Genomic DNA, 23,110 nt, shown 5'->3' on the forward strand with positions numbered 1-23,110 from the left:
TAGCGCCTCGATGCTTCTTCAATATTTCCAATAACCTTTCTTCCTCAATCTCTGAAGCTTAGAACTAATAATAACAGGATATATTTTCTTATCATCAATATGAGCATATTTAAGATTATCAGGTAAAGGCTTTAAATCAAAAACAGGATCTTCCTTTGGTGGCGGTGTTGTACCCAAATCTTCCACCGGTAAATCATGCTTGAGAATAGGTTGGCGAAGAAAAATTTCCTCAAGCTCATCTCTTTCTTTTTCCTAAAAATTTCGCTCTCGCTATCCTCCAAATGTTGCTGCAAAGGATTATTAGGAACAAGAACAATAGATGCACATTGCTCCATTTTAAAATCATTACTAGGCAAATCAGCTTTATAAGGAGTTTTAGTAAATTTAGAGAAGTTAAACTCATAAGATTCACCAGCGAATTTAGTCAAAATTTTCTCTTTCTTGCAATCTATAATAGCTCCACAAGTATTTAGAAAAGGTCTACCAAAAATAATAGGACAATAATCACTAGCAGCAGAACCAAGTACCAAAAAGTCAGCAGGATATTTAATCTTACCGCATAAAACTTCCACATCTCGAACAATACCAATTGGAGAAATAGTTTCTCTATTAGCCAGCTGAATAACCACATCAATATCTTCAAGTTCACAAGAATCAATTTCGTGCATAATCTCCGTGTAAAGCTCATACGGAATAGCACTAACACTTGCACCAATATCACATAATCCATAATAACAATGATCACCAATTCTAACAGATAGCATAGGAACACTAGCTTGTTTGGGTTTATTAGGATGTGAAACAATATTAGAAGCATCTTCACAGAAAATAATATGACCATCCTCCACATTTTCAGTCACAAGATCTTTAACTATTGCAACAAAGCAGGTTCAACTTTTATTTGTTCTTCGGGTTCTACAGGTTTCTTTTCACTTTTATGAACCGCACTATTTATAACAGAGTACTCCTTCATTTTAGCAGGGAAAGGAGTTTTTTCAATATAAACCTCAGGAATAACATGATCAGCAGTTTCAACTACAACATATTTATTAATAGATGAATCAATTTTATCTTTATATGGTTCATGATACTTATCAAAGTTCTTCTTTGGCAATTCATAATGAGAGGCAAAAGCTTTAAAAAGATTTACTGACAACTTGAGAATCAAGACCATATGTAGCACTCATATTACGAAATTTATCAAGATCCATAAAAGCTTCAATGCATTTATAATCATAAATTATACACGATTCTCGATCTTTGTCGTTCTCCCATCCTTCAGTATTTTCTTGGATTCGATCAAGAAGGTCCCTTTTAAACTCTTCTTTGTTGCGTGTAAATGATCCGAACAAGAAGTATCCAGCAAGGTCTTGTCTTGAAAAGAAAGTCTTGCATAGAAATTATCAATAATAACATTACCAGGAAGCTCATGAATGGGGCATTTGAGCATTAAAGACTTCAATCTCCCCCAAGCTTGGGCGATGCTCTCTCCATCATGAGGCCAAAAATTATATATGCGATTCCGATCCTTATGAATTTCACTTGGAGGATAGAACTTAGAATAAAACCGGGCACAATATCATTCCATTCAAGAGAATCCCCATTATCCAATAATTTATACCAATGCGCCGCTTTACTGGGACAGCGACAAAGAGAATAGTTTCTTCCTCACTTCATCCATAGCAATACCTGCACATTTGAATAACCCGCATAATTCATGCAAAAACGATGAAATGATCACCGGGGTGGACAGTTCCATCCCCTTCATAGCGGTTATCCATAACACGTTCAATAATTTTCATAGGTATTTTATATGGTATTACTTCCTCACCTGGCGCTTCATCCACTACCGTTGCAGTAGTAGTAGATTTCCCAAATAGAAATTGAAGAGAAGATCTCTCCATAATGACTTATAGCAGCGAAATAAAATCAGCACAACAAGAAAGGTTTTCCTTACCAATTCCACTTACCAATAACGCTTCACTCCCGACAACGGCGCCGAGAAAATAGTCTTGATGACCCACAAGTATAGGGGGTGTATCGTAGTATCTTCGATAAGTAAGAATGTCGATCCCAACGAGGAGCAGAAGGTGTTGACAAGCAGTTTCGATGAAGGATTCACTGTAAATGCTCACAGACAGGTAATCAGGGGGGTCTGATGTAACAGTTGAATAATGTACGAGTATGTAAAGTGCGAGAGTAATAATTGCAGCGAGTGGCCCAATCCTTTTTAGCACAAAGGACAAGCCGGTTTGTTTACTTATAATGACCAAACGTTCTCGAGGACACATGGGATTTTAGTCTAGTGCTTTCGCTACATACGGCTAAATAATCTTCATTGTTATGATAAGTGTTGTGTGGGTGAACCTATGCTAATGTACCGCCCTTCCTAGGACTAATACATACTTGTGATTATACCCCTTGCAAGCATCCGCAACTACAAGAAAGTAATTAAGAATTAAATCTAACCACAGCCTTAAACTACGAGATCCTGCGATCCCTCCCGCATCGATATACCAACGGGGTTTAGGTTTCGTCACTCCGGCAACCCCGCAATTGGCAAACGAATACAAGATGCATTCCCCTAGGCCCATAAATGGTGAAGTGTCATGTAGTCGACGTTCACATGACACCACTAGAAGAATAACACCACAACTTAAATATCACACCATTGAATATTACTCAACCATAATTCACTACTAACATTTAGACTTCACCCATGTCCTCAAGAACTAAACGAACTACTCACGAGACATCATATGGAACATGATCAGAGGTGATATGATGATGAATAACAATCTGAACATAAACTTGGTTCAATGGTTTCACTCAATAGCATCAACAACAAGTAGAAATCGATACCGGAAGAGTTTCCCCTATCAAACAATCAAGATCAAACCCAAATTGCTACGGCGGTGACGGTGTCCAGCGGTGATGACGGCGATGTTGATGGTGGAGATGATGATGATGGTGATGGCGATGATGTCCAGCTCGATGACGGTGACGATGGCGTCGATTTCCCCCTCCCGGAGGGAATTTCCCAGCGGATTCCTGCCCGCGCCGGAGAGCTCTTTTCTCTCTGGTGTTCTCCGCCCCGCAGAGGCGGCTGTAACTCTTCGCGAGGTACCCTCTGTGGCTTAGGTCTTCGGGACGAAGGGTTTGGCGAAGAAAAGGAGGCGAAAGGGGTCGTGGGCCCTCCACACCACAGGCCGGCGCGGCCAGGGCCTGGGCCGCGCCGCCCTAGGGTGTGGGCCCACCCTGGCTGCTCCTGGCTCCTCCTTCTGGCTTCCTTCGTCATCTTGAAAAATAGGATTTTTGGTATAATTTCCTTCCAGAGTTGATCTTCCGAAATATTGCGTTCTGACGGTGCTTTTTCCAGCAGAATCCTGGCTCCGGTGTTCGATCCTCCAATAACGATGAAACATGCAAAATAGATGAAATAACATAAGTAATGTGTCCCAATATGAAATATATCAATGAATAACAGCAAATTATGATATAAAATAGTGATGCAAATTGGACGTATCACAGCGCGGGCGCGGCTTCGTCCCCACCGGAGCAACGGCAGCAGCCCGTCCGCCCGTACAAGCCAAGCAAAGCATCGAGCAGCAGCGCTCCGAGCGTCTCGTCTGCTCTGACCGCCCGCAGCACCAGCGCCAGCGAGCAGCGTGTCGACTCCAAGCGGGCGCACAGCAGCGCGTCCGCCTTCCGCCTGCTCTACTCCATCTCTGACCGTCGTCGCCGGAGCGGCCCCAAACTCGCCGCGGCCGCGGAGCTTGTTTTGCCTCAGACGACTTTCGGCAGGTGTGAAAAAAAGGAGGCGGCGGCGACGGGTGCCTCCATGAGTAGGCGACGGCGGCAGTCCACGAAGCGAGCCAAACTCCGGCGGCTGTACCATGGATTTTCATGGGAGAAAGGAGGACAGAGGAGAGAGAATGCTGCGGGGTCCATTTGGTTGTCTTTGTCTCTCTGTCAAATGGGCCAGAATGCGTGTCCGGCCGGACAGACTGGACGCGCGCTTGTGTCCGCCTCGACCCAAATCGCTCCCAGATTTGAGTCAGTTTTGGGTCAAACCGGACGTCGGGAGCATCCGCTTTTAGGCTGGGTTGCCCCGCTGGGTGCAGTTTTGACCCATCTGGACCCATCCGGAGTACGGTTTTGGGTTTGGGTCTCCCGGTTGGAGATGCCCTAATCCTCCGGAGGATTTCAAGCCCCCGAACCTCCGGATTCCCCGCTTGACACGTGTACAAAGAAAAATAAATTTTCGTTACCCACCTCCAACTGATCCTCCACCATAAACAAACACACGGACATGAACACCGACAGCCCCAGGCCTAGAACTCCAGCACAACACCGGGCACCGACCATTGTTGCCGGAAGACCGCGTCGCCGGAGAATACCGCGCCGCCGGCCATTGTCGCCGGAATAGCACGCCGCCGGAGAGGACCACCGGGGAGTAGTCATCGGTGACGAAAAACAGCACCGCCGTGAGCTTGCAGCAGCACTACGACGACGCTCGTCGGAGGGCTTGCAGCACGGAGGCGGTCTAACAACGGCGGCATTCGTCGCTTTTAGCTCCGGCGGCGCACCTTTGCAGCTCCGATGGCGCACCTTTGCAGCTTCGGCGGCGCACCTTTGCAACTCCAGCGGCGCACCTTTGCAGCTCCGGTGGCGCACCTTTGAAGCTTCGGCGGTGCACCTTTGCAGCTCCGGTGGCGCACCATTGAAGCACCCCCTTCCGCTCCTTGCAGCTCCGCCGCTCCGGCGGCAGCACCGCCGGTTGCTGCATGCAGCTACGCCGGCAGGCCATGCAGCATATGCGATGGGCCTTCGCAGCTCAGACGGGAGGCCGTTGCAGCGTCGACCATGATCCTTTGCAGCTCCGCGTGGTGGCCCTTCTAGCTCCGGCGGCGCCCACAGCAGGTTGTAGCATCAGCGTCCATCCTTTACAGCTTCCGCGCCAAAGCTATTGAAGCGCCGGCCGCAGGCGCTTGCAGCAGGGGCAGCACGCGGCGACGCCGGCAGCAGAAGGGACGGAGACACGTCGGAGAACATCCACTGAGCGGATTTCCTCAAGGGACGTTGAAGGACGGGCCACAAGAAGACAAGGAAGATAGATCTCAGCAAGGGCTCGAGTTAGCAGCCGCGGCATCGTTGTGCTGGCCGGCCAGTTTGTAGGAGCAGTGGCGGCGGCCGGCTATAGCGGCATGGGTGGTGTACCGAGGAACTCGCCGAGGAGGCCGAGAAGAACGGGAACGAGCCAAAAATCGAGAGGACGGGATGAGAGATGAAGCGATAAGGAAGCGGGTGGGGGCCACCCACGTTTCTCCCGCCGCGTGGTGGCTACCTGGAAGAATCTGGAGGAAGGGGCGATGGGTTGACGTGGCTCGGCCTGGTCCACCAGATCAAGATGCATCGACGACGCGGGACTCGGAGGCACAGCGCGTCCCATCCTTCGACGGATATGGAGCATTTTCCTTTAACAAACTGATGTGAGGGAATAGCATTTCACACCATTTGTTGGGGCTAAAGTTGTACAAAACCACAACTTCAATTTATTGTTGCACAAAACACCACTTTTTCATGCAATTCTTTGCAGAGAACATAATAGTACTAATTAAAAAACCTAATAGGCCATTAGCAAATCAGACGCACTATCACGAGCCCAAGCCAAGCTCAATGTGATCAAACTGGTCTGCTAAAATTCATCAACCAGTTAAGCACACATGTTTCACACAACGGTTTGTACAAATTTGGAAACACTACAGGAAAACGCTTCTCCACCGATCGTACTTGCTGTCGGCATAGCGCACAAAACCGTCGGCACAACCCTATGCTGACGGTCACCATCAGCCCACCACCCTCGGCAAAGCGTGTGACGGCACAACGAAAGAACCATCGGTACAATATAACCGTCGGAATAGACCAGCTATGCTGACGGGTTTCTTTGGCCGTCAGCACAGATGTTGCCGTTAGGGCTCCACCACTAACAAACGGGGGGAACGACGCCTGACCTATGCCAATGGTCATAGGTTGGCCACGTGTTAGGCGCTGACACCCTCGTGGACGGCTCGCCTGCAGGAGCTATGCCGACGGTCTAGTGACCTCGGGCGCAACAGGGAGGGAGCTATGCCAATGGTTCATAAACGCATGTGGATTTCATAGACAGGTGGAAGCTTCAGCCCCAACAAGTGGTGTGAAGTGCTATTTCCTCAACTGATGTGGATTTTGAGATTGGCGAAGCCAATATAAACGCATAGCTACTAAAGTAAACATCGCTTCTCGCTGAAAGCATATTCCGACAAAGTCTCAAAGCTGGGATTTGATCCCTTGTGGGATGAGGAGAGCACCATTACCCTCATAACCATTCAAAACCACATGTTAATTTTGATTTCGTTGCGGGCTTAGCAAACCGTGGAAGTGATAACAAATGATCACGTTGATATTATATGGGAGCGACTGGAGATCAGGTGACTGATACTTAAATAAGTATGAGTCAGCTGACGTCATCGCATGTCCACAGGCCACGAAAAAGAAACAACCTATCGTCCAGCAAAGTTGTTGGGCTTCTACTTTTTTCCTTGTGTTGTTCTTGCACTTTTTATTGGGCTCAAATTGCTGGGCTTCATCTGTTTGGGCCACGGCCACTTTCACGTCAAGAAAAGACAGGTACGGGAGATCTCACCTAACCTCCACCGTCTCCACCGATCGCACACAACCACTCCATCCTTTCCTCCTTCCTCGTACTACAGAGGAGCAGTAATGGAGGATTTGGTCCATGAAAAAGAACAAGAGAGACCACCAGAATCGAAGAAGAATCCAAGAATCCAAGAGAATCTTACGAAAATCAAAGGCCCAGAAGTAGATCTGGTTGCAAATCAAAGGCAGATAGGTACTCACATTCACTCACCCCAGCAGATCCCTTCTTCTTCATCTTCTGAAACTTTGCACAAACAAAATCTCCTCTCTTATTTCATCTTGTCATCCTTTGTAGGTTTACCTGTCAGAGAAATGTTGGACACATATCATGGTAAGAAGAAAAAATGTCATAGAATTCACAAACATGATTATGAGTTGCATGAATTCAGATTTGAACTATTTTTTGCATGGAGAAAGTAAGCCCAGATATATTTTGTTTACACAGATGTCATGAACAAGTATAGTGAGTATCTTATGAGTACAACAACTAACAGTGCAGAGGTTAGACCAAAAATGAATATTCAAAAATATCTCAACTGATGGGTGTACTATTATTATTTTCTGATGAAATTTTTTACTTTATTATGATGCAAAACTGTTACTGCTTGGAGGAAAAAACAGGTGCTGGTTGGAGTGGAATCATTGCTAAATTCAGGAACTATGCCAGTTGAGGAAGCACTAGAAACCCAGGTCCATATATGTTTGAAATACCTAAGTTTGTATCCATGTCAAACTGATAATGACCTGATCAGTTGATTTTTCGTAGTTCGAATTAAAAACGAAGTGATCACTGTATTTGTGGGACGGGGCCCAAATGTCGCCACAACAGTTAGCGCCCTCGCGAGGCCAGGGGACGTGGACGGCGCGGTGGAAGATGCCATCGTCTTCCTCACGCTGCTCCTCTTTCCCGGCGAGATACCCGCCGTACCACACGTCGTCGCCACGTTTCTTGGCGATGGTGAAGGACGAGCAGGAGGAGGTGCCTCCTCGCATGCGTCACCATGGCGGTGGCAGCATCGTCGTTATCCATGAACGGCGCCACCTTTCTCCGCCACGCCAGCTCCACCCCGTCAAGCGGGAGTGGACGCTGCCGCCAGAGTACAAGGCGGTGGCGTCCATCATCAAGGCGGAGGACGACCCCGAGGAGTTCTCGGGACTACGCCGCGCCTAGCTGGAGTCGTTCCAGGAGACAGACGAGTTCGTCGAGGCCTGGAGCACGGCGGATCACCGCCCCGCAGAGAATGAGCGTCGTCACCGCCTCGGCCTCGTCGTCAACCTGGACGACGATGACAACGCTGGCCATTCCAGCAGGCCGCGCAGGAGGCGCGGGGACGCCGGTCAGAGCTACAGCTACCTCACGCAGCCGAAGGAGGAGCCCAGCGACGAGGAGGACGACTACGCGGCGGTACTAGGCCTAGGCGGCAACGGCCGTTACTAGTTTTAGTTTTTTTAAATGTCTATGTTTTTTAATTTGTAGAAATATTGGTCAAATATGGTCGAACTAAAATCTAATATTTCTATGAATTGTGTTACATTTTAAAATTAAATTTTTTTTTAGTATAGGGGTCACGACTGGGAGCCGTCCGATCCCTATTTGTTTTACCGCCAGCGCCTCCATTATGGACCCTAAAACAGCTCAATTCATCACCAAACTTAAAAAGTAAATTAGCCCAAATAATCTAGCCCACGAAAAGATATTAGGAAGATCCAGGTCATCCAGTGAGACCAAATGCTTAGATGGGCACAGAGGTCAAAAGCTCAGAGAGAGAGAGAGAGACGGACATTGAAGCAAAGTTTAGAGGGAGGGACGACATTGAAGCAGAAGAGGGGGAGTTGCATCTTATCCTCTGCGTGAGAACTTCACAGAGGCATTCTAACTTGAGGAAGCCTTAGAATAGTTTCAAGAAGCCTTATAGAATAGTTTCAGGAAGCCTCAGAATAGTTCCAGTAGTCTTTGACTTATTGGTAAAACAGACCGCCCGTCGAAATGATGTGCTTCCTAGATGTATCATGTACCCATACACAAAGCCACCTCGTCGATCTGTTACTAAATTTAAAGCATCTGGGGTCTTCCATTAGCATACATACACAAGCATCATGCAGCTCACATCACTGCTAGATCCAAGCCTACATTAAACAAGCCAGCAAGCACGCCACGCCTAGTAGTGCGTCAAACAACAACACAGGCAATGTGGAAATTATTACTCAGTACAAACGACGACGTCTATCTTAGAGCCGTCCTGCAGGCCGCCGGCTGCCTAGTAGTGGCCAGCACCGGCGGCAGGAGGGTAGTACGCCCCGGCACCAGGCGGCGGAGCGGGCGCCGCCGCGACCCCATGCTTGTTGTGTCGGGCGTGGCCGTGGCCGCCGAGGCACCCGGTGGCGCCGTGCTTGTGGATGCGGTGCTCGATGGCCTCCTCGCGGTGGAGCGCCTTGTCCTGGTGTAGCTCCATCTTGGCGGCGGCGACCTTGGCCTTGCCGCGCTCGTGCGCCAGCTCCCGCTCCGCGTGCGACCTCGCCGTCGCCGCCTCAGCCTTCTCCTCCGCCTTGGCGCGCGTGATCTTGGTCTTGGCCTTCACCGCGCTCACGCCGTCCTTCACCTTCTCCTTGGCAGCCTGCATCTTCTTCACTGGTCTAGTTTCCTCTCCTGTTCTCTTCCTTCCTTGCCTCTCTTCGGTTCTTTCACTCACTCGCGCTTGGTTCCGTTTGGATGTGGTGGTCTGCTCGATGGAGTGAAATTTATACGGACGGGCAGACTCCACGTGAACAAATCAGTGAGCGGCGCGTGGTGGACACGTGGCACACATGCATGTTTTACGACAGAACGACCGATAGAGAAGACGGCCAGCTGGGCTGACGGAAGGATGCTTCCAGAAAAGGGAATAAGTACACGTACGTCAGGAAATCAATGCATGCAGTCGTGGTGCATGGGCATGGCGGTAGTCAAGCGCCCCACGAGAGGCTGCGATGGGATGGGACGTTACTTGGCACAACAATGCACAAAACTAAGATAAGGAGAGGTTGCTACAGTAGTAACAACTTACGGAAATAAATAAGTACCAACGATTATTTGTATAGAAAAGATATCACTAACTAGGCATCTATCTAGTGTAAGAAAATTTTAAAATAAACAACTTGGATGTACAAACATCGGAATAGCATAGATAATTAACCATCACTGAGCGGTCATTTAGGGCCTTAGCTGATGCTCCGGGTTATTTCCCTCTCGATGATGAAGCAGGACTATCGCTCGATCAAACAAAGGGGGCCCTCATCATCAAGAATCTGATCTTGCTCTGAATCATCTACCAAGGGTTCGCTGTCAATGCAATTTGAGTTGTCCAACTCCGGTGCCTCTAAGTAAGAAGTATCTCTATTGGCAAGCTCTCATTGACATAATCCGGTGTAGGTGTAAGGGAGTTGACTCTCATGTGGATCAAGAAATATCTAAGTAGTGCTTAGGGCATGCTGTGAGCATTGAGCAGGAGGCAAGGCGAGCTAGGCCGGACGAAATATGTCATGTTTGAGGGTGCTTTTAGAATTCCTTTGCCTTTTCACTGAGCTCTAAAAAAAAACTGTATTTACTCTATAAAACCCTTTGAATACATCTAAGTTCTGAGTTGGAACTTTCATGGCTAAAAAACCTAATTTTTTCGATTATCTATTGATGTGTATCTATCTTTCTCATTTCATTCATGAGAAGCTAGATGAGAAGAAACTCACATGTCTAGTTTTACAGTAGGAGATAACCTAGCCAACTGAAACATCTTTCTAGCCAGAGGAAATCCACTCATTACACATAGTTCATAGGCTTTCTGTAAATTTCTCAATCCGTAAATCCAGCAATACCGACTTATCTAAACCTACCAACTAGATCCACCGCTAGCAATTGACTTTTTTCTACATCCAAGAGAGGCAACCGCCACGACCAATGCCGTGGAAACCTCAAAGAGTGGTCAAGGCGAAGACCTACGAGCACAGTTGCAAGCGGGGTCTCATGAGATAACCCAAATCCGACTTCTCTCTTTTCTTGAGGTGTCCGTTCTAGTTTATTTCATTACTTTTAGTTCAAATTTAGGATAAATGTTTAATTAGAAATAACAAAATGAACTGAAAGCTAAACTTTCACAGATCTCGCTTGCAACCCACAAGCCAAGCCTTTCGCGGCAGGATAGGTCCACTTTTGGGCTCAATGAGCCTCGTCCTGCAAAAACGAGCGTTTTTCTTACCAATTTTTTAGCTGTTTTAAAATTTGTGCGATGTAGAGAATCTTTCTCCCGTGGGTAACCAAACAGACCCGTTTTCATTTCCTTCCATGCGAGAAAAAACTTTGTGACCAACCAAACAGACCCTTCATATCCGAGAAATTACGTGGGCCATGTCAGAAAAAAACAAGAGATTACGTGGGCTCTCGAGCGAAGGTCTGCTGCCCCCGTCCAGTGGTCACGTCCGCCCAGGAGATGCAGCTTCCCGTGTGTGAGCCTCGATTTTAGGTAACGGCTCCTACACTGGCATAAAGAGCTAAACGAGAGCTAAACGAGAGCTCGTTTCCTTGACTTGTTTGGCCTTGGCTCGTTTTCTCAACGAACAGAGTCCAAACATTATATTTTGGTCGTTAACGCTAATGAGCTAAACAATCAAGCTAATGAGTTTCATGAGCCACTCGTTAAGCTCACTAGCAACTAAAAGTTAGCAAGTATAGTGATATGTCTCAAGACATGTAGTCAATCTTAGAAAATTTGACTCACTATCAAAAACAAGAAAGCCCGTCATATGAGCGACCCGGACGAATGGAACCTGGGTGCGCGCACACCCATTTACGAAAAGTTCAAAAAATGCTATTTAAAATTTTCAAAAAATGTGAAGTAAAATTTTGCATGTACATATTATGTCGATACTTACTCGTGTGAGTTTTCACGAAAAAATACCATTGTGTGTGGCCTGCATAAAAATGAAAAAATATCCAAATGAGAATAGTGAACAGGAATTTGTACTATTCACAGGAATAGGAATTTGTATTTTGTCATTTTCGTGTAGGTCACACATAATGGTATTTTTCCGTGAAAACACACACGAGTAAGTATCAACATAATATCTACATACAAAAATTTACTTCACATTTTTGGAAATTTTTAAATAGTATTTTTTTGAACTTTCCGTAAATGGGTGCGCACGCACCCAGGTTACATTCACCATTTCCGGTCACATGAGTGCATTTTCAATAACAACCACTTGTCTTACTTGTATCTTAATTATCTCGTATTCTCATCTTCTCCAACCACTAGCCTCGTGCCCCTAAGTATTTGATGACCGCATTCCCATGTGCCCCTTGGTGGCCAACCTACTAGCTTAGCATTTTTCCTGTATTTGCTTCTTAATGATTTTTAATAAGCACTAACGATAACGAGCCGAGTCAAACTTTACTTTTAGCGGGGAAGTTAACAAGCTTAATGATCTGAACCTTAACGATTATGATTTTTAATGAGCCGAGCCTTAACGAGGCGAGCAGCTCGTAAGTCCAGCCCTAACCTGAACCACATGGTCCCCGTCCCTGTCGCCGGTGGAACACCCTCACAGAGTCGCAGGCTCGAGGTTCTTGTCCTGCATCCTCGCCCACCATGGTCTTAATGTGGTCTCGCAGCATGTACGCGCAGTTAGCCGGCTTTGGGTCCGCGGAGACCGGCGGCGAACCCCTACAGTTCGCTGTGGCAAGTTCTGGGAACATGGCCGGCATCCAGAAGGCCATGAAGATGTGTAGGAAGATGGCGGCAGTCACCAGAAAAATGACGCCGATGGGCCCCTCTTCATCCACTCCGACGGTCTCATCGGCCACCACTCTGACATCTCCCTCCCGCTTCCCTCGAACGACTACCTCTCGCCGCCATCGCTGTGGGAAAGGTAGGGGAGCTCCGCTGGCCGCCAGTGGAGAATAAAGCGCCACAGGGCCCTCCCCAAGTCCACAGAACAGCTGAAAAGGCAAAGTCTGGAGTTCATCTGTCTTCTATCATTTTCTGTCGTCTGATACGGGACGAACGGCAGATGTAGAGGGTAAGGCACACCGTGAATCGCCTGGATCTCAGTCCCCGCCGCTGGTGGAACAAGCTCTGCGCCCACCCCGCCGGTCTCCGAACCTTCCATCAAACCAGTAACATCAGGGTAATAATATATTGGGCTATACGCCAAACCAGATTTTCCAACAGACCTCATATGTACATAATCAAATCTTAAATGAGAATGCACACAGATACAGACTCTCGACGACAACCAACCTGTTATACAACTTGAAACAGCGGATGATTCCCCGGATAACAGTAAGATGAGGCTATAAGGACACGGTTTAACTTCGACATGACCGAGCGAATCGGACGCTCTTATTTATCGCACAGGCGTCTTCCCGATTCTCGACGCAAGGGCAGGCCAGCTTGCCTCCTATGTATATAGCATCTCCCACTCTACTACAGTTCCCTTAGCTTGAAAGATCTGAAGGCCGATTGGCATCCAAGATCAACCATCTTTGCTCGATGGCTGGTACACGGCATCCATGATACCATGTATGGTCGACAGGCTCAGGCCTGGGAACCTGTGAGGAGCATCGGGGCCGATCTCAATCTTGACAAAGGGCCATTTCATTATGGATGCCGCGCTGCGCTCTTCGTGCCCGTCACCGACCGCGCAGAAGCGGACGTTAGGACCGCCATAGCGTTCCTTGATCCACTTGAAGCACTGCAGTTTCCCCACTTCCCACGAGCTGTAGACTGTGCAATGTAAGCAGTTGATCATTAGCATAAAATTTCCATGCACAACAAAAATGAAGTGAACAAAAACCACTAACTACTACGGCAACATAGGTGTACCATTATCAGATGAGACCACGTCATCCAGGCGATACAGCAAACATTTGGCAATACTTGGAACCAGGGACCCTGAAGTAACTATGAGATTGATGCCTAAAGGTTTGCTACCAGGTTCAGCTCTCGATTTACCCAGTGCTTCTTCCAGCAACTTATGAGCTGCATATCAGGAAAACAGTATTGAGTATTCAAGCATACAAAACACATTGTAGACGTTGACGCAAGAAGGCAATGAAGTTAACCATTCTATCCCTCTATGCCAATACTCTATTTGTTTTTGCACATAGATTCAAGTATACATAGTTATCAACAGTTCAGCAACCTTATGAAGCCGGATCAATAGTAAACATAGATTGGGCATGCGATTCTGTTTTTAGAGTACACCAGCCATTTTTAGTGCAGAAAAATGGATAAGGATAACAAGAATGCTTTCAGAGGATGATATCACTTCAACTTATTTCTCCCACATCTTATGGCAAGGGTACATACGGACACCAAAAAACAAAAATCTAGATTTCATCAATGACATATATATATCATATAATGTATCCTCTTGGAGTCTTGGTTGTAAACACATATAGCTTTTATAATGCATCCTCTTGGAGGTTGTAAACACATATAGCTTTTATAATAGATCTAGTTCACCATGAAACTGAAAGCATGTTCTCTTTTTTCACTGACTGGAAGTAGAAATTTAGCAGCATCTTGCTTGGATATTAACATTATCATGTATTCCATAATTTGCATTACATAATGTCATTATGCTCTAGCAGATTTTTGGATGTAAACACTTTAACTCCAATGGATGGTTACCACCTTTTCTCAAGTGAAAATCAGAAGCATCTTGTTTCAATTATTGATATTTCTCAACAGTAAGAAACATTTCCAAGTGGAAATAGTAAACTAGTATGAATCACAATACCTGAAGAAAGCCAACCATCAGTATATTTATCTGTCGAACTATACAAATCATTCCAGACTTTTAACATGTGGTGGTCCAGAATTTTTTCCAAACCCTGAAAAAACGCCAGAGCAGCTTAAGCTTAGTGGCTCAGAGATGAGACTAATAGAAATATTACAATTTACAAATTAATAACTTTACGAATCAGAACTCCAAATAGTAGCAATAAAACTGAAGCTCGGGAGCTTTTCAATAAGGAAAATGATGGCTGGGAACTCCAAATAGTAGCAATATACCTGCTGCAGTTCAGCTGCCTAATACTATTTTACAGAACGGAGATACTTTCTTGACATTTTCAAATCAATATATGATACAAGACCCACCCCACTCTCATGCCGCCAAAAATGGCCAAACATAATGTTTTCGCCATATGGCAACTATTCAAAATATGGTCAGTGCTCGATGTAAAGCTTGAGCGAAAATATTAAATTGTGACTAGACATAAACTTGCGTGGTCTGGTTGTCCTGATGAAATCTAGTTATCTGGTTACAACTCACAATGCTAATTTGCTTAGTTAACGGTTAACCACATGTATGTTGGAATACTCTTCATTCTAGAAGCTCACATGAAAAGATGTTAACATCTCTGAACAAAACTGGCTTCCATGTGTTACAAGATTAGGATATGCATGCAGAAAAAGTTGTACACACGAAAGTTTGCACACTGAATTTGCAACATACCACTACCACTTGCTAGATGTTGTAGAAAACTAAGGCCAAGAGCAAAATATCACAAGGATTAGGTCTAAGAATGAAAGACCAAAAACCACAAAAGAAGTTATTGCTACAGAAAGGAGACTGCTGCTACGTGAATTCTCTCATCAGGTTATATGGGCTGCCTACTCATTCTCATGACACGAAATGATCGATTATATCTTTTTCAAAAAGTAATCTGGGCACTGGGCATCACCATATTTAGAAGGTTCGCTATTAAATGCAACAGAGCTGCTTAATGGCATGTAACAAATGTTCAAGGAAATAGAGTAAGATCAAGTAATTATTGTGACACCTTTGCATATTTGTCTCCAATAGCACGATGCCTATAGGCAAGCTTCCTTTTATTCGCATCATCATAAGGAGAACTAAAGCAGTCGGCCTCAAAATCATATTTCGTCAAGTCTTTCCCATCATCATATGCACGTAATGCATTGAGATAGGGTTCATTATAGTTCTCGATCTGCATATGTGAGAGAACAAAAAGATCAGTACATGAGATAGAAATTGACATATAAAAATGGACCCACATTGTACAAATATGCAGCTAGATGACTCATCCACAATATCAAAAGAAGATATTGAATACAGTTTTGGTATTTCTAGTATCACTATCATTCCTAACAAGATAAAAGGCAAAACAACATGCAGAGAAAAATGCCAAATGTTCTCATAGATATGTTAATCTAGTAAGCTAGCAGCGGATAAGATTTGAGGTGTCAACTGACCTCCTCATAGAAGAAGTGCCCATCGCATAGTTCAAGAATGATGTTCTCCCAACGCTTCCCTAATTCAGTACCTTTTTCATGGTCCTTGAGGCCTTCATAATGCCCCGCAAACGACCCATCCAGCAGCGACTTGAGCAGAATAAGCGTTTCATCCATGTCCCATACGTACACGTTGATGATAGGCTGGTCTGTCACGCCATCACCGGCGGAAGTTTGGCTGCTTGCCAAAGCGGAGACAACTTCGTCCATTCGGCACCTGTCGACATACATGATCACGTCACGCTGGAATGCAGTATCACACCGATGAGCTAAACTCAGGTCAGCACGCTATCGAAGTGCGCCGTCGCTAGTTACAAAATTCCATTCTTATGGTATCATCATACACGCTGTCGCTGGAACACGTGCCGAAAGACGACATTCAGTCCTGAAGTTCGATACGTTTAAGGTTACATATGTTCCAACATAGGGCCGGGTCAATTCAAAAGGGGAAAAAATTCCTCTTGTACAACCCCTGCTCCATGTTGGCCCCTTTGTCCCCTCTACTGCTCTATACTCTTCATGTACCAGACGACGCGCCCAAAAATTCCAACAAATAAACTGGTACTGATCACCACTTCCACCACGCAGAAGCACTGATCCGGCAGCGAACTGAAAGGCACAATTTATTTCGACTAGATCGAGCGAAGCTAACGGGAACCTCAGGGCAGGACTCCCGGAATAACCCCGAGCAGCACAGGATAGGGCTCGTGATCGGCGAGATGGACCAATCCAGGCACGGATTCGGATCTCCACTCCAATCCAGTAAAGTAAAACCGATGTGGACGAAACGGAGCTCTACCTCGCGTAAGATTCGGCGGCGGAGACCTGGCTGGCGGGCACGGCTGCCGCGTCCGGCTGCCCCGGCGGCGTGAGGGCGGTGGAGATGCGGCGGCGTGGGCCGGCGGATGCGATGCGAAGCCGGAGGCACCTGGAGCTCGTGAGCTGTTTGTTAGAAAGAAAGCTCTCTCCTGGGACAGAGACAGAGATATGAAGAACAAGTGACGTGGCCTTATCTGGCCCGTTGAAAAAGTTAACAGAACTGATTTAGAGAAATCCACACGACAAAGCTGTTTCTGTTTTTCTTTAGGAACTAGCCCGGAGCATTTTGAAATTTATCAGAATTACACATGGTGATTTGAAAAAACTGATGACTGGTTTGGTTTTGTAGTTCTTTTTGTTGGTTGTGTCATTGTGTGTGCTCATCGAGCATGCCGCTCGATGGTTTGGTTTTATAGTTGGGTTTCTAGGGTTGTGGATTAATCGTCCGAAGATGGGGCGGGGGAGGGGTGGGGCCTCTTTGATTTTGCATCAACCTTAGTTGTTAATCTATCCCTTGAGCGGTTGTTATTCTTTTGCATATCTGCTTATCTAAGTTTTCCTTCTCTATTTCCAGTTAAATAGACCAATCATCGGCCCAGCTCTGCCAATGTAGATTCATCTACGACGATGCTATTGAGAAGCCAAATCTTCGTTCAAAGCAAGCAATGTGCGACCAAACTTCATGTGCATTGCTCTTAAAAGGTAGTGTATTTCCATGTCTATGGTGAACTTTGTAGGATCTTTTTTGTCATCAAATTATTTCTAATATAATGCATGGTTAATATTTGCCAAAAAAAGAAATAAAAAAATAACGAAACTAAAGCTGATAGAGATACGGGGAGAGAAGCATGGGAAACATATAGCTCATCAAGGAGGGCTTTGGAAATTATGTATGAGATGAATAAAGATGCTTTGTCATTCGATTAGTTACGAAGAAAATAATATTTACATAAAATCCTAAGGAAAAAAGAGTCATGGCACCGACATAACTGGTGGACAAGGAAAACATTAGTCCCGATATCCTCGGAATAGTTGCAATCATGTTGGGAAAACTCTTGACTTAGTAGGGCCACATCCTAGCACTGCATGATGACGTTGTGGGAAACCCGCCCGTTATTCCTTCTAGACTTAATCACACCAGTACGATGGTTGTTGGCCACCTTCTTATAGGCTTTGGAAAGCTGACAATGAATTCATCGCATTGTTGGTTGAATGGCACTCCATTAGATGTTGTTTTATCGTGCGGCCATTCGCCACCGGAGTGAAGCTACAATTTATAGGACAAGACCTGATCTATCTTCGAGTGAATATGCTATGTTTGCAAACTAGGGCGTGAGGCCAGCTGCGGGTTACCAAGTTATGCATAGTGAGGATCTTATTGTGCGCCACAAGCTAACAGAGGAAGTGATACATCGGCTCCATGTGTGTCCTCATATCGTTTTGGCACTCAAGGGGGCAACAGAGGTAGGAGAGGCTGAATCCAATTGACCTAAATGGGAGATCTTTTTTTATCATTTTTTCGTAAGAACACGTGAGTATCGCATGTCTTCATTCGTTAAGGAAGAGAAGGAGTTACTTGATTATAAAAGCCAGAAGCTTGGTGAGCTCCTCCATACTAACACTCTGGAAGCTTGGCGAGCTTCCACTGCTCAAACTCTGCCATGATACGCCGAAAAAACTCCCTCGGCAGGGTTGCCATCTTTTCAAAGACCTTGGCATTCCTCTCTAGCCATCTTGTCAAAGACCCCGGCATTTTTTGTATCATGATTACATTGGAGAGATCATAACAAGCTTTATAGAATCGTGTGAACTGAATGTGGTGCATGGTTTCATAAAAGTGCGTACCACAACCTTTTGACGCATTTCTTTTCTTTTCAAAAGTTGTAATCTGTTAATCATACATAACCATTCTTCCACGAAAAACAAGTGTTCAATACTTGGATTGTTTTGTCCCCGATAGCTTCTAGTATAATCGAAGCTTTTGATACCACAAAGCTAGCTACTAGCCAAAGGGGGCATGTGGCAACTACAATAAGCGTTCAACATTTTCAGATAACACTGTTAGGATGTTTTGATGAGTCATTTGCCCAGCTCGATCGGGCGGTGAACGATAGAAGCTGCATACACATCCTAAGCCACGTCACTCACATGTGATTGCACACATCACTTGCACGTTTACTCTTCGCACATACAACCATTTGAAAATACATGCAGCACACATGACTCTGCCCTCTTAATGTTGCAGCCGATAGTGAGGCATCAGTGGAATCAAAATCAATTAAGCTAACTTTATTTATTGTTTCTCTCTTCTTTGAAAATTATTTCTCTTTTCTTCGAATAAAGGAAATATATTAATATCGCGAAGATACCAATTACATCAAACCTGTGCAACAACACATGGCTCTAATGGCAATACTACTGCATACAACCAAAAAAAGAATAATTGCAAAAAGGAAAAGTCCTGCTAGGACCAAACCCCCTTTATTCGAAGCAAGGCTGGCAGTCCCCACACCACCAGTCGCCAAACCCATCGGAAGTATGCCGGCAGATCAAGGGCGGAGGATTTGGAAGGGACCCAAGATCCACAGCACCGCCTCTTCCGCGGGATCGCACTGAAGTGCATCGCCTATGAAGTGGATCAACATCGCCGCCTCAACTAGAGGACTCCGCCCCTGGCTGCCATGCTCGACGGGAGGTGCTCGTGCCGCCCTAGCCATGCTTGAACGTAGTGTTATCACCAGATTTTGGCCAAATCAGGAGGTGGGCCGTAATTGAGATGGGCTTGAAGGATGTACACGTGGAGCGTCTCTGAAGCGGCCTTGCGCGAAGAGTTTGGGCTAGATTGCCCGTGTATCTGTATATTATTAGATTGTGTCGGTTAGAAGTAAAAGATAGAGTTTGGCTCGTACACGGTCAGGTGTACTTCCGAATTAGAAAGTCCCTTGGACTATAAATATGTATCTAGGGTTTCTGAAATAGAGGACAATCACGTTCACAACAAACACAAACCAGGCGCATCGCCACCCCTTATTTCGAGGGTTTCTTCCGGGTAAGCATCATGCTGCCTAGATCGCATCTTGCGATCTAGGCAGTACACGTTTATTTCATTACCTTGTGTTACTCGTGCTGAAGCGTTGTTGATGGCGAGTAGCACTATTTATCGTAGATGTTTTGGGGCTTGCATTGATGCTTTTCTTATGTATATTTGCCTAGCAATGCCGTCCCTCGATATCTAGCTGTCCTTACACCTGAACAGGTGTAAGGGCAGCACCTTGCTTATTCGTTACTTAGTAGATCCAATCCGTTATAGTTGCTCCTTGTTTCAAGGATTAGTTTAATATCTGCATGATTAGGCCTTATGCTGGGGTTGGATGATCCGGTAGTGCGTAAGGTGTTGTTTTACCGTTCCTATAAGGGATGTTCCGGGAATTGACTTAACGTTGGTTTTTAGGCCTCTTTTAGGGATAGTTTCCATCATCTTTTGTATCTGCTAGGCCCAACTACGCGTAGGATGTTCCGATCATGCGGTGAAAACCCTAAACTGTCGTAGATTGGTTTAGCTTTGTTTTGATCAAGCAGGAGCCCCATGTCATCGTAAATCCAACGTGAACCATGGGGCGATCGGCTCTTTGAGCCGATCCACAGGGCAACCTGAGAGCCGATCGGGCTCGTATTTAATGTTTACGTGTCTACCATGCAGGAGACTAGACGAAGCAATCCAACATCTTCCTGATCAGGTATAGGTCAGGTGGCACGCCCTTGCAACCGCCAGGACGTGTGCTGGGACTTTGCGGGACGACGCGAGGCGCCAGGGCCCACTAAGCGGTCGTGGGAGTCTCCCGGCTCTTCGTGTTGCTTAACCACTGCTCACCGGTGAGTTTTGGCAGGCAACACATTCTGGCACTCCCGGTGGGACACTTTCTACAACAACCACGTCAACATCGGCAGCCAAGATGTCGGACGAACCGATCAAGTACGAGGATCTACCTGCAGAGCATAAGAAGAAATACGATGAGCTGAAGGCCATCTTTGAAGCCGATCTCATCGGCTCTTTTGAGAAGACCCGTTCGCACGGCATCAGGTTCAAAGGATTCACACCAGAAGGCGCGTTCGAGGGATTAGATCTGTCTCTTCCTTCGGAGGAGCGTACTAGAGCCCTGCGCCAAGAAATTAACTATGCTGTGGCTCATTCTCTACATCGGCATTCTGAGAGCCTGGTGAATACGCTTGAGCGAGTTGCGCTTCGTGTGGTGCAAGAAATCATGAAACATCAGTATTCTCCGTCAGGACCTGCTTTAGGGACTTATCAGGGAGAGATACCATTCCACACCAGGCCACCACTGCCATTTGCAATGGCAGCTCCACAGCAACAAGGTTCACCGGCATACGTTGTCTATAAGGTTGGAGGTGATCCTGGCGACTACCAATTCTTGTATGAGCCGCCCAAGGAGATCCCACATGGATACATGTGCACATACGTCTTGGGGATCGCAACAACCGGACGCCGCGCGATCCAAACTTCGGCAGGAGGAATTGCCGGAGCAGGAGCGATTGTTACGACAGGAGGAAGTTCTGGAGCAGATGCTGAGAAACAAGCGTGGCTAACTAAATATGCCACTACAACGAGTCCGGACAGCTCAACCGCTACAGCTCCTACTGTGGATCAGATCAGCGCAATCTTGAGAGATCAGTTCGGTATCCTGCCGAAGAAGAAAACAATCGGCTATTCCAAGCCGTATCCCAATGAATATGACCTGATCCCGCTGCCACCTAAGTATCGGCTCCCTGACTTCACAAAATTGAGTGGATCAGAAGGATCTAGCTCCATCGAGCACGTGAGCCGATACTTGGCACAGTTGGGCATGGTTTCAGCATCAGAACCGCTACGTGTGAGGTTCTTTGCCCAATCTCTCACGGGTCCAGCCTTTGGGTGGTACACCTCGCTACCCCCAAATTCAGTTCGGACATGGAAGCAGCTGGAGGAGCAGTTTCACATACAATATCATTCAGAAGCTACCGAAGCGGACATTGCCGATCTGACGCAGGTTCGGCAAAGGCGATGAGAGACGGTGTCTGAATACATTCAACGTTTCAGAACTGTCAAGAACCAATGTTATTCGGTTCATTTATCGGAGAAAGAAGCAGTCGAGCTGGCCGTGGCAGGCCTCGCAGCGCCACTCAAGGATCTGACGTTCCAAATGGAGTACAATTCATTGGCGCACATGGTCCAGAGACTAACTTCGTATGAACAGCGTCACCCAGAATTGTACCAAGACAAGTTCAAGCGCACGATAGGCCTGGTCGACGCTGAGGAAGATGAAGACCCTGCGGAAGATCAGGAAGTCGCTGTGGCTGAATGGACTCGGACGGCAGTTCCCGTGTCCTGCAAATGGGTGAAACAACCAGGGCCTCCAAAAGGGTTTGACTTTGATTTAAGCAAAACTGAGCAGATTTTTGATTTGCTACTGAAGGAGAAACAGCTGAAGTTACCCGAAGGCCACAAAATTCCTACGTCACAAGAGATGAACGGTAGGCCATACTGCAAATGGCATCACACGTTCACCCACGCCACCAACGACTGCAAAGTGTTGCGCACACAGATTCAAATGGCGATAGAGTCAGGCCGATTAATCTTCGGACAATTTGCCATGAAAGTAGACACACATCCGTTTCCTGGCGTCAACATGGTGGATCTCAGTCACTCCCTAAGACGCGAGCCAGGTTTCTCTGTTGATATCAACATGGCAGGGCTTGGTAACCACCATGGCAAAGATAAAGCAGAAAACAGTCACCCCCGTGGCAAGGAGAAAAAGGAGGCCGATCCACGCGACCGGCCCCAACATGATAACAGACGGTACCTGACAGAAGAAGAAGTGAGAAGCGTGCGGTATCAACGACCACTCTCCGCGCATCTCCTTAACAAATATGAGCAGCAGTATGACCGACGTCGGTGCTACGACGTGGGTGACGAAAGATATCGTCGGTCTGATGCAGATGACAGGGGGTATCGTCGATATGATAGAGACGATGAAGGGTACGAGCGTTACGCTAGAGGGAAGTCAAGAGAGCAAGAAGACATAGATAGGCATTGGAACTGTCCTTTCTTTAAACACTGCTGGGACTCAGGAATGAGCCGATTGCCTACAATCGAGAACTGCCCAGAATGTAGACCGCAGAGGAAGGGAAAAAATGAAGTTTCAGTGTTCAAGCGTCTAGGACCTCTCCCACCTCAGGACAAACGAGCTGAGTCGTCTCAAGATGAAGACTTCGAGGAGTCAGATGAAGAAGGAGATAGGTAC

General features: G+C 46.4%; 3 protein-coding genes across 4 annotated transcripts; 1 reads left to right on the forward strand and 2 right to left on the reverse strand.

Moving 5' to 3' along the window:
- Positions 1 to 6,702: 6,702 nt before the first annotated feature.
- On the forward strand, positions 6,703 to 8,231 carry LOC127313867 (uncharacterized). 2 transcript variants are annotated; one of them, XM_051344348.2, is made up of 5 exons: positions 6,703 to 6,892; positions 6,995 to 7,030; positions 7,145 to 7,200; positions 7,321 to 7,389; positions 7,466 to 8,231. In XM_051344348.2, exons 1-5 carry the CDS (start codon positions 6,763 to 6,765, stop codon positions 7,484 to 7,486), a joined length of 312 nt encoding a protein of 103 aa, XP_051200308.1. In that variant the 5' UTR covers positions 6,703 to 6,762; the 3' UTR covers positions 7,487 to 8,231. The 2 variants fall into 2 exon arrangements, with proteins under 2 accessions (XP_051200308.1, XP_051200307.1); XM_051344347.2 differs by having other exon boundaries at positions 7,321 to 8,231.
- Positions 8,232 to 8,747: 516 nt separating this feature from the next.
- On the reverse strand, positions 8,748 to 9,410 carry LOC127311639 (uncharacterized). The gene has a single exon (XM_051342092.1). The coding sequence runs from the start codon at positions 9,318 to 9,320 to the stop codon at positions 8,958 to 8,960; it is 363 nt and encodes a 120-aa protein (XP_051198052.1). The 5' UTR covers positions 9,321 to 9,410; the 3' UTR covers positions 8,748 to 8,957.
- A 3,440-nt stretch (positions 9,411 to 12,850) lies between these two features.
- LOC127311638 (protein phosphatase EYA) lies at positions 12,851 to 16,925 on the reverse strand. The gene is made up of 6 exons (XM_051342091.2): positions 16,792 to 16,925; positions 15,954 to 16,209; positions 15,521 to 15,688; positions 14,473 to 14,566; positions 13,554 to 13,709; positions 12,851 to 13,454 (listed from the first exon to the last, which is right to left on the reverse strand). Exons 2-6 carry the CDS (start codon positions 16,200 to 16,202, stop codon positions 13,204 to 13,206), a joined length of 918 nt encoding a protein of 305 aa, XP_051198051.1. The 5' UTR covers positions 16,203 to 16,209; positions 16,792 to 16,925; the 3' UTR covers positions 12,851 to 13,203.
- Between the last annotated feature and the right edge of the window lie 6,185 nt (positions 16,926 to 23,110).

The sequence above is a fragment of the Lolium perenne genome, chromosome 7 (assembly GCF_019359855.2).
Source record: "Lolium perenne isolate Kyuss_39 chromosome 7, Kyuss_2.0, whole genome shotgun sequence".
Lineage (NCBI taxonomy): Eukaryota > Viridiplantae > Streptophyta > Magnoliopsida > Poales > Poaceae > Lolium > Lolium perenne.

Excerpts from the sequence above, each read along its gene's own strand:
- LOC127313867 (XM_051344347.2), top strand. The coding sequence starts at position 6,763 with ATGGAGGATTTGGTCCATGAAAAAGAACAAGAGAGACCACCAGAATCG. Across the intron at positions 6,893-6,994 it reads TGCAAATCAAAGGCAGATAG|GTTTACCTGTCAGAGAAATG; the intron begins GTACTCACATTC and ends CATCCTTTGTAG. Across the intron at positions 7,201-7,320 it reads CAACAACTAACAGTGCAGAG|GTGCTGGTTGGAGTGGAATC; the intron begins GTTAGACCAAAA and ends AGGAAAAAACAG.
- LOC127311639 (XM_051342092.1), bottom strand. The coding sequence starts at position 9,320 with ATGCAGGCTGCCAAGGAGAAGGTGAAGGACGGCGTGAGCGCGGTGAAG.
- LOC127311638 (XM_051342091.2), bottom strand. The coding sequence starts at position 16,202 with ATGGACGAAGTTGTCTCCGCTTTGGCAAGCAGCCAAACTTCCGCCGGT. Across the intron at positions 14,567-15,520 it reads TTGGAGACAAATATGCAAAG|GGTTTGGAAAAAATTCTGGA; the intron begins GTGTCACAATAA and ends GCGTTTTTTCAG. Across the intron at positions 13,455-13,553 it reads CGTGGTCTCATCTGATAATG|TCTACAGCTCGTGGGAAGTG; the intron begins GTACACCTATGT and ends TACATTGCACAG.